Genomic DNA, 11,315 nt, shown 5'->3' with positions numbered 1-11,315 from the left:
GGGGGGGGGGGTCACGGGTAGGTGCGTGGGTGTTGGGGAGTGTGGCTGGAGGGTTGTGACCGAACGAACATGAGTATTTGTGTGTGCTTGTGAGTTGGCCAGACGTTATTTTTGTCTGGATGTATTTGTAGATGCATGTGGTGTAATGGACTAAGTGTGGGTATTCCCGAGTGTGAGCTTGATTTCCTATATGGGTAAGTTCGTGAGTCAGTATAACCGTTACTTACTGGTCACATTTGTGAGGGTCTGTAGGTATTTGACCGTTAACATTGGATTGTAGTGGGTCGTGTGTGCATGTGAGTACCTGTGTGTGTGTGGAATGTGTGTTACTGTGACGATGTTTTCTCCTGAAAACACACCGTTGTAAGTGGCTGTTGGGCTTGGGTGAGGGGCAGTCTCCTCGGTAGCTCCACTCCCTTCCCCCCTCACCTTTCGACCTTTGTCTCTGAGCCTGGACCTATAGGAGGCCAGCATCACTGAGAGATGAGCCCTGGGCTGAACGTGGGGACTGTCCATGCCAGGCATGGGACAGGGGCCGAGGGAGGTGGGTTTGGAAAGCACGTAGCACTGGGGGACAGTGAGGGTTTGGAGGAGGTGGGGAGGGGCTGATGGGAAGAAAGGCCGGGGATGGCTCCTTAGATACACACACGTAGGTGCATGCACTCACGCTCATGCCACTCCCCCCGCTGCGGATGTACACGGACAAGCACGTGGGGAGACGCAGACGAGCCACCTGTACCCACCCAGGCACAGAGACTCCGAGAGGCACACAGTGAGAAGTTCAGACACAGTCATGCACACAAACACAGAAGTGTACACTGGATGCAAGCCGGGACACAGCCTCCAGATGTACTCCGGCGAGACACACCCGTGTACAGACGCACGAGCGGATGCTCACAGAGTCACTGCAGCTCAGCCCGCAGCATCCACACATGTGCCCAGACTCCCACCTTCCACATTCCCACACACGTGCTTTCCTCCCCCCGTCCTTCTCCTCTCAGTCGCTGCCAGGCCTTGCCCTGAGCGTCCGCCTGCCCTGCTACACCTGTGTGCGGAGGCGCAGGGAGAATTTGGAGAAAGGAGCACGGCGAGTCTGAGGCTGCCCTGGGCACCGGCGGGCGGCCTGGTGCCTCCCTGTTGGAAACTGTCCTCCAGCTGTCTCCCTCCCCGGCCACTCCAGGCCCCTTTGTCTCCTTCCCTGCTTTCCCCATCCTATCGTCCCGCTCTCTGGCTCTGGCTCTTGGGCTGCCTGCACCGGCCCCTTCCCAGCGCAGGGCCCTCTCCGCAGTGTCCCCAGGGAGCCCCCTCTTCTCTCCTGGGGGCCCTTACACTGAGGTCTTCAGCAGAGACAAAGCTTTCAGAGGCAGCCCCCTGCTCTCCGCCCTTCCCTCCCCTCTCTCCCCTCCTCACAGCCACCCTGGCCAGTGCTGGGCTGAGTCCAGCGGCACTGGGGGCCGTAGCTCTGGCCTCAGCTCCAGGGAGCTTGGTGGCGGGCTGAGAGGAAGGAAGGGGAGAAAATGAGGGCTGGCGCCGGCCCTGCAGGCAATGGATACTCAGATTCAGCAGGGCCTTTGGGAGGGTTTGGAGGGGAGGGGGCAGCTGGGCTCTGAAGACTGGGCCTGGGTAATTGAAAACACTGAGCTGTGCTAATTGGATTAGGAGGGAAGCGGGCTGGAGCAGGGGAGGGCGCCCTGGCTGAGGACTGTCTGCCTCCCAGCCTTCTGAGGCATCCTGCGTGGGGTGGGGGTCAGTTCTGCAGGCCCTGCCAGGAAGATGCAAGGGTCTGTTCAAAGCACACTCTTTGCTGAAGTCGCGGATTTCTTTCTCCCTGCGTGCTGGAGTCGAGGCCTGGCTCCCCCTGGGCATTGACCCAGCCCGGGACTGGTGATGCGAGCTGTGCCCCCTCTTTCCGCCGGCACGTGTCCCCACGTTACACCTCCTCTCCCGGCCTCCCCTCCCCCAGGGGTGTCTTCCCCGCGCACTTACATCTTCCCCTGCCAGGGCCCCCTGCTGGGGCGGCATGTCAGCTTTTCTCTCCCTCTCTCCCTTGCTGCCTGGATTTCTCAGATGAAGGACACCACGGTAAGTTGCGGGGAGGGTGGGAGTGTTTCCCAGAAGGCCAAGGAGAGAGGAAAAGAGGGGGTGTCGGCGCGTCCCTCCCCCTCTCCTGCACATGCTCAGCTCTCCCTGTGTGCCGTGTCCCCTGCACGGGTTGCAGTCTTTTCTGGTTCTTGGGTCCCATGCTGGAGGCCTGGAGGCCGCATCAGCCTCCCTCCTGTCTCCTGGGGTGCCTGGGGGACACGTTTGTTCTGTGTCCGTGGGGTTTCCTGCCTCCCCTTCCCTCTGGTCCCCTCTCTCCCTGTGAGGGGTTTGCCCTTTTGGCTTTCTGTCTGTGTCTGTGTCTGTGTCTGTGTCTGTGTCTGTGTCTGTCCTTGTCTCTCTTTTCTTTCTTTCACACTCTTTGCCCTCCTCTTTGGCTCCATCTCTCCCCTCTGGTTTCTTTCTTTGTAAACCTTTAGTGCCGTCTTCTCTCTATTCTGTCTCCTTCCGCATTCGCCCCAGCAGCTTTGGGCCGAGCTTCTTCCTCCTCTCCCCGCAACCCCATTGCCGCGGGGCCTATAAGGCTCCAGACCCTGCTTCCCTCACCACGGAACAGGGGTTAAGGCCCGCTGCCCGCCAGAGGCCACCCTCACCACCACTGTCCCCATCCTGTCCCCAGCGATGGAGCCCCCTGTCATCACGGAACAGTCTCCACGGCGCGTGGTCGTGTTCCCCACAGATGATATCAGCCTCAAGTGTGAGGCCAGCGGCAAACCCCAAGTGCAGTGAGTGACCTTCACCCTCTAAGCCCTGGGGTTGACCACTGACTTTATCTCCAGCCCTCGTGTCTCCCAGGGCCTCCCAACTGCTGGGTGCACACACCCCAGATCTCCCTCGTCACCCTTGGTCCTCGCCCTGCCCCAGCCCATCCCCGGGGCCCCTGGCGGCTTGCAGCCTTGCCTTGGCCTGTGCCAGCTGCGGTCCTGGGTTCCCGGCCTCAGGCCTCTGAGCCTGTTTCTGCCCGCAGGTTCCGCTGGACTCGGGACGGCGTCCTCTTCAAACCCAAGGAGGAGCCGGGTGTGACCGTGAACCAGGCCCCCCACTCTGGCTCCTTCACCATCACGGGCAACAACAGCAACTTCGCCCAGAGTTTTCAGGGCACCTATCGCTGCTTTGCCAGCAACAAGCTGGGCACCGCCATGTCCCACGAGATCCAGCTCATGGCCGAGGGTGCGAGGCGCTGCAGGGACCGGGGAGGGCCTGGGGCACATGAGAAGGTCCCCAAACAGGCCTGGGGAGCGCGCGTGAGAGTCCAGCCTCAGCTGGCTGTTAAGTGTGCCCGTAGCCGCATCCTCCTTCCCTGCCTTGTACCTTCTCCGTTCCTCCTGGTCGGCTCCATCTCCCCTTCCCTCTCTTCTTCCGTGCTCTACGCCCTCTTGGCCTCGGGGGCCTGCCGCCTGGGGGATGCGCGTGGGCTTGGGCTTGTTGACCGACTGAGTGGGTGGAGGACTGAGCCTGTCTGAGCCACTACCTGGGCTTTGGCTTCCGCCCCGTCCATATCCCCGAATTACCATCTCCTCTCTACCACTCTCGGTCACCTCCTTCCACCTCCCCCGTCGCTCTGTCTCCTCTCCCGCTGCTTTCCGCCTCTCACCTGGCCCCTCCAGCTCCCTCCTTCCTGCTCTCCGGCTCTGTCTTTATCTGTGTCGCCCTTTCCCTGGGGTTTTCCCTCTGCATTCCATCCTCCCTGAGCTTTCTGCCTCCTGAGCTTGCACTCCTCTCCCCTCTCTGCCCCTCCAGTTACCTTGGGAACCGTTGCCATGGTTTCTGTGTCAGGATGATGGAAGGGTCTGTGACTCCAGCATCCCTCCGCAGCTCCCCTCCCCCCACCGCTGCACCTCAGCCTTCCCCCACCCGCCCTCATCCTGTCCTCCTGGTGGGAGCTGAGAATTGTGGAGAGTTAACCCTTCGCAGCCATCCGGCCTCCTGCCCGTCCTCTCCTCTGCATGGAGTGCCCGGTCTCTGCCTTGAGCCCAAAAAGGACCCAGAGTCTCTGCCTGCTTTACGTGAACTTCCTCACGGCCTGGCCCTCTGACCCACCCCCTTGGCTATCCCTCCTCCTTTCCCCTGCTCTGCCTTGGCCGGGAGGAGACTTGAGACCCACAGTGCCAGTCTCTCTGTCCCTTCTAGGCACCCCCAAGTGGCCAAAGGAGACAGTGAGACCCGTCGAGGCGGAGGAAGGGGAGTCGGTGGTTCTGCCTTGCCACCCGCCCCCCAGTGCAGAGCCGCTCCGCATCTACTGGATGAACAGCAGTGGGTGCCCGCGAGGGGCCGCTGCCTGGGGGCGGGAGGGTGTCAGTGGGTGCGACTCCTGGGTGGGGGTCCTGACCTCTGCCTCCTTGCCTCCCCCACCCCGCAGAGATCTTGCACATCAAGCAGGATGAGCGGGTGACCATGGGGCAGAACGGCAACCTCTACTTCGCCAATGTGCTTACCTCGGACAACCACTCGGACTACATCTGCCATGCCCACTTCCCTGGCACCCGGACCATCATTCAGAAGGAACCCATTGACCTCCGGGTCAAGGCCAGTGAGTCCCAAAGGCCCTACTGCTCTCTCACCTTCAGTCAGGCCACCCCGGCATTCCTCCAAGACAGCTTGGCCCAGACGCCTCCCCGGGTGGTGAGGGCGAGGAGGGAAGTGCAGCCCTGGGGGCTTGCTGGGGTGTCCAGCTCACCGGGCCCGGGAGCGTCGTGGGCGGAGGGCAGAGTCAGCCGCGCCGCAGTCAGCTCTGTGTCCTCACAGCCAACAGCATGATGGACAGGAAGCCGCGCCTGCTCTTCCCCACTGACACCAGCACCCACCTGGTGGCCCTGCAGGGGCAGCCGCTGGCCCTGGAGTGCATCGCCGAGGGCTTGTGAGTCTGCGCCCCCTGCGAGGGGAGGGGCGGGGCGGGGCGGGGCGGGGCAGAGCCTCTGCCAGGGCAGGGCCGAGTGGCCTGGTCCTCTCTCCCTTGTGCTCTCTCCTTGGCCTCCGTGCGCCCCGGCCCCGGGCAGCCCCACGCCCACCATCAAATGGCTGCGCCCGAGCGGCCCCATGCCGGCTGACCGAGTCGCCTACCAGAGCCACAACAAGACCCTGCAACTGCTGAACGTGGGGGAGGAGGACGACGGCGAGTACCGCTGCCTGGCTGAGAACCCCCTGGGCAGCGACCAGCATGCCTACTACGTCACCGTGGAGGGTACGGTGCCTCTGCCGGCTCCTCCCATTCAGGCTGCCCAGAATGCAGCACTCACCGTCACGGGGGTGGGCAGGGTCTGGGCCAGGGCCAAGAGCTGGCTGCAGGCTGCGGGCTCAGGGCGGCTCTCCCCTTCCTCGCAGCTGCCCCGTACTGGCTACACAAGCCCCAGAGCCATCTGTACGGGCCGGGAGAGACTGCCCGCCTGGACTGCCAAGTGCAGGGCAGGCCCCAACCAGAGGTCACCTGGAGAATCAATGGGATCCCTGTGGAGGGTGAGCAGGGCCTCGGGCCGGGACAGGGAGTGAGCTCGGGGAGCCCTGGGGACGGCGGGGACGAGCAGCGGCCTTGGCGTGGCTCACTGCTCTGGCCCTGGGCCCGCGGGCCACCTCTGCACACACAGAACTGGCCAAGGACCAGAAGTACCGGATCCACCACGGAGCCCTGGTCCTGAGCAACGTGCAGCCCAGTGACACGATGGTGGCCCAGTGTGAGGCCCGAAACCGGCACGGGTTCCTGCTGACCAATGCCTACATTTATGTGGTCGGTGAGTGCCAGCCGGCTGGACCCAGCCGCCGCCGCCTCTTTGCCTCGTAGCCCCCGGTCCGTCCGTCCCTGCAGCCCAGCAGGCAGGGCCACCACGCTGACTCAGCCCACAGCTGCTCTATCCGCCGTGGCTCCCTTTCTCCTCTCGGGAGCCTTCCCCTCTTCTCCCGCCCATCCTCCCAACAGCGCGGTGGGGATCATGGAGGAGAGGCAGGCTTTTTGTTGGTATTTCCAGGTGAAGAAGCAGCCTCAGAGAGTGGTCTGGTGCAGCACAGGTCACCGAGCAGAGGCTCACCCTGGCCAGAGTGTGCCCGAGGCCAGCCTAGCGGCTCCTCTCCCAGAGTCTTGGGGAAGACTAGGGGGCTAGGCCTGGGGGGCTTTTGGGAAGAGGTAGACTGTCAGGGGGACCTCAAATAATTGGTACGACATGGGTGGCTGGGACGGGAGGCGCATCTGAGGCGGAGGGGCTGGCGTGTCCTAAGGCCGAGAGAGGCTCAGCTTGGCGCGGGCCAGAGCCGGGTGCCGGCAAGCAAGATGGGCAGGGCTCTCGGGGGCCTGAGAACGCCTGGAAGTCACTGGCAGCTTCCAGAGGCTGCGAGCCCTCCTGGGAGAAGCTGCCCTGCCAGCCCCTGCACGTGCCTCCTGATGGCGCGTGGGCACCCGCCCGACCCTCAGTCTTGCCACGTCTCCTCCCTCAGAGCTGCCGGCCAAGATCCTGACCCCAGACAACGAGACGTACATGGCGGTCCAGGGCAGCACCGCCTACCTTCTGTGTAAGGCCTTCGGAGCCCCCGTGCCCAGCGTCCAGTGGTGAGTGCCCCAACCCCAGCGGGGGGCACCATCTTCTGGCCCAGGGAACCAGGGAGGGCCGGGGGGCCCAGCCCACTGGCATCTGAGCCAGGCCTGCCCTGCTCGCACCAGGCTGGACAGGGAAGGGAAGACGGTGCTTCAGGACGAGCGCTTCTTCCCCTATACCAACGGGACCCTGGGCATCCGAGACCTCCAGGCCAACGACACCGGCCACTACTTCTGCCAGGCTGCCAATGACCAAAACAACGTGACCATTGTGGCTAACCTGCAGGTCAAAGGTCCGATGCGGTCAGCAGCCCCTCCAGGAGGGGGGTCGGGGCCTCTGGGGGACCCCGGAGTGACCTTCCCCTCCCGTCATTGCCCTCAGATGCCACTCAGATCACGCAGGGGCCCCGCAGCGCGATCGAGAAGAAAGGCTCGCGAGTGACGTTCACGTGCCAGGCCTCCTTTGACCCCTCCTTACAGCACAGCATCACCTGGCGTGGGGATGGTCGCGACCTCCAGGAGCTCGGGGACAGCGACAAGTGCGGGCCCAGCCCCAACCTGGGCTCGGTGGAAGGGGGAAGAGTGGGAAGGGCAGGACGTCCAGACCTCCTGGCCTCATCCACGGGGGGTGGGGTGCCCCGCTTTGAGGGGGAAGGTTCTGGCAGGAGAGGGAAGCGGGGCGAGCAGAGCGCAGGTGGCAGGGAGTAGCGGGTCCGCCGGGAGCAGAAGAACACGCGTGCCCCCCACCCCCGCCAGGTACTTCATAGAGGACGGGCGCCTGGTCATCCACAGCCTGGACTACAGCGACCAGGGCAACTACAGCTGCGTGGCCAGCACCAAGCTGGACGCGGTGGAGAGCAGGGCAGGGCTCCTGGTGGTGGGTGAGTCCCGCACGGTAGGAGGCTCGCGGCCCAGAGGTGTGGGGGCACGGGAGCCCAGGTTTACAGTGCAGGGCGCTTTCGGGCCGGGGGGTGGGGCGGCCGGCTTGTGAGTGGGCCCGAGATCCACCCTCTGTGGCCCTCAGGGAGCCCCGGCCCCGTGCCTCAGCTGGAGCTGTCTGACCGCCACCTGCTGAAGCAGAGCGAGGTGCGCCTGTCCTGGAGCCCCGCTGACGACCACAACGCCCCCATTGAGAGTAAGAGGCCCCCGGCGTGGCGCCCCACTGGCCCTCCCTCCTGGCGGGCCCACCCTCCTCCCAGAGCTGCGGCTCCGTGGCCGCCCAGCTCACTGAAGCACGCACCTGTGTTCGGGGGCTCCAGGTTGCTCGCAGGAGCCCGAGAACACCAGTTGCCTGGGGCCCCCTCTCCCTTCCTCAGGGAGGGCCAGACTTTGCCGCCCCATCACCGCTCCCCCACTGGCCACACGCCGATTACTCCACTTCTTGGCAGAGTATGACATTGAATTCGAGGACAAGGAGATGGCGCCTGAGAAGTGGCACAGTCTGGGCAAGGTGCCCGGGAACCAGACCTCCACCACCCTCAAGCTGTCGCCTTATGTCCACTACACCTTTAGAGTTACTGCCATCAACAAATACGGCCCCGGGGAGCCCAGCCCAGCCTCGGAGACTGTGCTCACTCCAGAAGCAGGTGAGCGCCTGGGAGGGGCCTCAGGCACCGGGCCCCCTGGGCTCTGCAAGGAGAGTCTAGAGAAATGACTGTGCCCAAGCTCCTCTGCTTCCAGGGCCAGAACGGCTCATTGCTTCCTTGGTCCTGCGCCTTCACGGCCTCAGCAGGAGCCCCACAGCGTTGATGTGTTTAACACATTACTTTGCAGCCCCGGAGAAGAACCCCGTGGACGTGAAGGGGGAAGGAAACGAGACCAACAACATGGTCATCACTTGGAAGGTGAGGCGGCCCCTGGGCTGAGCTCACCCCCAGACAGAAGACCGGGACCCAGATGTTGCAGCTCCCCCTGGCTGTCCTAAGGACCAGGGACCTGAGGCTGGGCTGGGGAGTGGGTCAGAGGTCGGGGAACGGGGCTCTTGGCCAACCAGCTCCCTTTCTGCTCTCCCGCTCCAGCCGCTCCGGTGGATGGACTGGAATGCCCCCCAGGTTCAGTATCGCGTGCAGTGGCGCCCTCAGAAGACACAGGGGGCCTGGCAGGAACAGATCGTGAGCGACCCCTTCCTGGTGGTGGCCAACACTTCCACCTTTGTGCCCTATGAGATCAAGGTCCAGGCCGTCAACAGCCAGGGCAAGGGCCCGGAGCCCCAGATCACCATCGGCTACTCTGGGGAGGATTGTGAGTATTGGGCTGGCCCCGCCCACACCCGGGGGTGGAGCCTGCGTGCGCCGGCATGGCCCACTCCCCCCACCCCCATCCCTCAGGGATCCGCCCAGGTGCCCAGCTCCTACCTCTTAATATACAGTGTAGTGCATTTCCTAAGAGTAAGGATGTTTCCTTACGTGACCAAAGTGCCGTTATGAAAATCCAGAAAGAGACTCACCGTCAGCAAGTTGGCATCTATAACTTTGCATCTATCTGGGTGGCAGCCGATACCCCCCTGGTATGGACCAGTGGTGTCTTCACCCCGGTCCAGGGTCCCATTCAGGATCCTGCATGGGGTCTGGGTATCCTGCTTCTGTCCGTTCCTTGAATGTAGAGCGTTACCAGATGTTCAGCTTGGTCATCCAGTCGAGGTCTTTTCTAGTTACTACTCAGCGTAGTTAAACAGTCTGCAGGGAGAGACCCTGAGACCACGCGAACGCCCTACTCATCAAACTGCCCACGCCTCATATCGCATCCAGAGCCGCCATCCCCCTGCGGGATGCCGCAGGCCCTCATCCGTGTCATTGGCCGTTTCCAGACCCCCAGGCAAGCCCCGAGCTGGAAGGCATCAAGATCCTCAATTCGAGCACGGTGCTGGTCAGGTGGTGGCCTGTGGACCCAGCCCAGGTCAAGGGCCACCTCCGGGGATACAATGTAAGAGTCCGAGGCGTAGGGGCTGGGGAGATCCCCGGGGTGAGGAGTGAGGCTACCAGGAGTGACAAGGTTGGGGGCGGGCTTCTGCCAGCTGCTCTCCCGGAAGTCCTCAGGTTGGAAGGAAGGCTCCCCTGGGAGGGCAGTGGGGAACACGTGCCCCAGGGTCACTGGCAGAGGCCTTCTGCCCTTTCGGGGTCTCCTGTCCGCCTGCAGGTGACGTACTGGTGGGAGGGCAGTCAGAGGAAGCACAGCAAGAGGCACGTCCACAGAGGCCACGTGGTGGTGCCTGCCAACAGCACCAGCGCCATCCTGGGAGGCCTGCGGCCCTACAGCTCCTACCATCTGGAGGTGCAGGCCTTTAACGGCCGGGGACTGGGGCCCGCCAGCGAGATGACCTTCAGCACCCCCGAGGGAGGTGAGCGTTGCGCCCTGCACCCCTGCCCCGCCCTCCCCCCCCCCCGGGTTGCCAGGGCGACGACCTGCCGCTGGTCTCCGCGCCCCGCAGTACCCGGACACCCCGAGGCGTTGCACCTGGAGTGCCAGTCGGACACCAGCCTGCTGCTGCACTGGCAGCCCCCGCTCAGCCACAACGGCGTGCTCACGGGCTACGTGCTCTCCTACCAACCTCGTACGTGTGTCGTGGGCCCGCAGCTTCGGCCCCGCCCGGCTGGGAGGTGGAGGGGAGCCGGCGGGTGGGCGGTGCTGGCGGCCAAAGCCGACTCCTCGCCTGTCCTCGCAGTGGATGATGGGGGCAAAGAGCAGCTGTCCTTCGACCTCCCGGACCCTGAGCTGCGGATGCACAACCTGACGAACCTCAGCCCCCACCTGCGGTACCGCTTCCAGCTCCAGGCCACAACGAAGGAGGGCCCTGGAGAGGCAATCGTGCGGGAAGGAGGCACCATGGCCTTATCTGGTGAGCTGGAGGGGGCTGAGGCGGGGGGCTGGGCAGCCGGGCCCACGAGGGCGGCCCGGGGGCTGCCTCGAGGTCCCACACCCTCCTCTCAATCCCCAGGGACCCCGGATTTTGGCAACATCTCGGCCATGGCTGGCGAGAATTACAGCGTGGTCTCCTGGGTCCCCAAGGAGGGCCAGTGCAACTTCGGGTTCCAGATCTGGTTCAAAGCCCTGGGGGGTGAGCGCAAAAGGGGACCCTGTGGTAGGGGGGAAAGGGGGCTCAGGGCCCAGAGGGGCTGCAGGGGGGCGTGGAGCCAGGGTGCTGCCGGGCCCTCCCGTTCACCCCTGCTGCCCTCTCACCCCTACAGATGAGAAGCTGGGCGCTCATCTCCCGCCGCAGTACGTCAGCTACAACCAGAGCTCCTACACGCAGTGGGACCTGCAGCCTGACACCGACTACGAGATCCACTTGCTCAAGGAGAGGGTTCTCCTGCACCAGATGGCCGTGAAGACCAACGGCACTGGTAAGGGAGCCTCGGGCACTGACGGGTCAGCCTCCCTCCGTCCCCGGCCAGGCTACAGCCACCTCAGGCCCCAGGCCACGGCTCGGCTCTTCCTCCCAGTACCTGGGTGCCCCTCGGCCCAGGATGGAGAAGTCTGGGTCCCTGGAGCGATCCCTTTTTGTATCCTCTGTTTGAACTGTTGCCAGGGCAACCACTTTTGCAGAAGGTCCTCCTCCCTGTCCCGCAGAGGGTCCCCCGCAAGCCTCAGCTCCAAGCACGCTTCGCCCCAGCTTATCGCTCCTCCTGGGCCCTCTGGCGTCCATGGGCCTGGCCCTCACCTGCCCTTGCCCTGTCCCCGGGGGTGGAGGGGTCGGGAG

The 11,315-nt window shown here is 64.1% G+C and overlaps 1 protein-coding gene across 1 annotated transcript in view; it reads left to right on the top strand.

Moving 5' to 3' along the window:
- The window catches only part of L1CAM (L1 cell adhesion molecule), a 14,198-nt gene that overhangs the window by 869 nt on the left and 2,014 nt on the right, over positions 1-11,315 (top strand). The window contains exons 2-24 of the mRNA XM_024755812.1: positions 2,068-2,082; positions 2,720-2,825; positions 3,068-3,270; positions 4,231-4,353; positions 4,460-4,630; positions 4,846-4,957; positions 5,097-5,281; positions 5,422-5,553; positions 5,682-5,825; positions 6,523-6,634; positions 6,746-6,912; positions 7,002-7,158; positions 7,376-7,500; positions 7,644-7,754; positions 8,008-8,205; positions 8,393-8,463; positions 8,638-8,860; positions 9,426-9,541; positions 9,755-9,956; positions 10,047-10,169; positions 10,281-10,454; positions 10,554-10,673; positions 10,804-10,959. Of these exons, the coding sequence (XP_024611580.1) occupies positions 2,068-2,082; positions 2,720-2,825; positions 3,068-3,270; positions 4,231-4,353; positions 4,460-4,630; positions 4,846-4,957; positions 5,097-5,281; positions 5,422-5,553; positions 5,682-5,825; positions 6,523-6,634; positions 6,746-6,912; positions 7,002-7,158; positions 7,376-7,500; positions 7,644-7,754; positions 8,008-8,205; positions 8,393-8,463; positions 8,638-8,860; positions 9,426-9,541; positions 9,755-9,956; positions 10,047-10,169; positions 10,281-10,454; positions 10,554-10,673; positions 10,804-10,959 (3,246 nt within the window). The remainder of the gene's footprint in view (positions 1-2,067; positions 2,083-2,719; positions 2,826-3,067; positions 3,271-4,230; positions 4,354-4,459; positions 4,631-4,845; positions 4,958-5,096; positions 5,282-5,421; positions 5,554-5,681; positions 5,826-6,522; positions 6,635-6,745; positions 6,913-7,001; positions 7,159-7,375; positions 7,501-7,643; positions 7,755-8,007; positions 8,206-8,392; positions 8,464-8,637; positions 8,861-9,425; positions 9,542-9,754; positions 9,957-10,046; positions 10,170-10,280; positions 10,455-10,553; positions 10,674-10,803; positions 10,960-11,315) is intronic.

This window comes from Neophocaena asiaeorientalis, unplaced genomic scaffold (assembly GCF_003031525.2).
Source record: "Neophocaena asiaeorientalis asiaeorientalis breed wild unplaced genomic scaffold, Neophocaena_asiaeorientalis_V1.1 scaffold1004, whole genome shotgun sequence".
NCBI classification, from domain to species: domain Eukaryota; kingdom Metazoa; phylum Chordata; class Mammalia; order Artiodactyla; family Phocoenidae; genus Neophocaena; species Neophocaena asiaeorientalis.
Note: the sequence above shows the minus strand (reverse complement) of the source record. Positions and strands in the feature narration are given on the sequence as shown.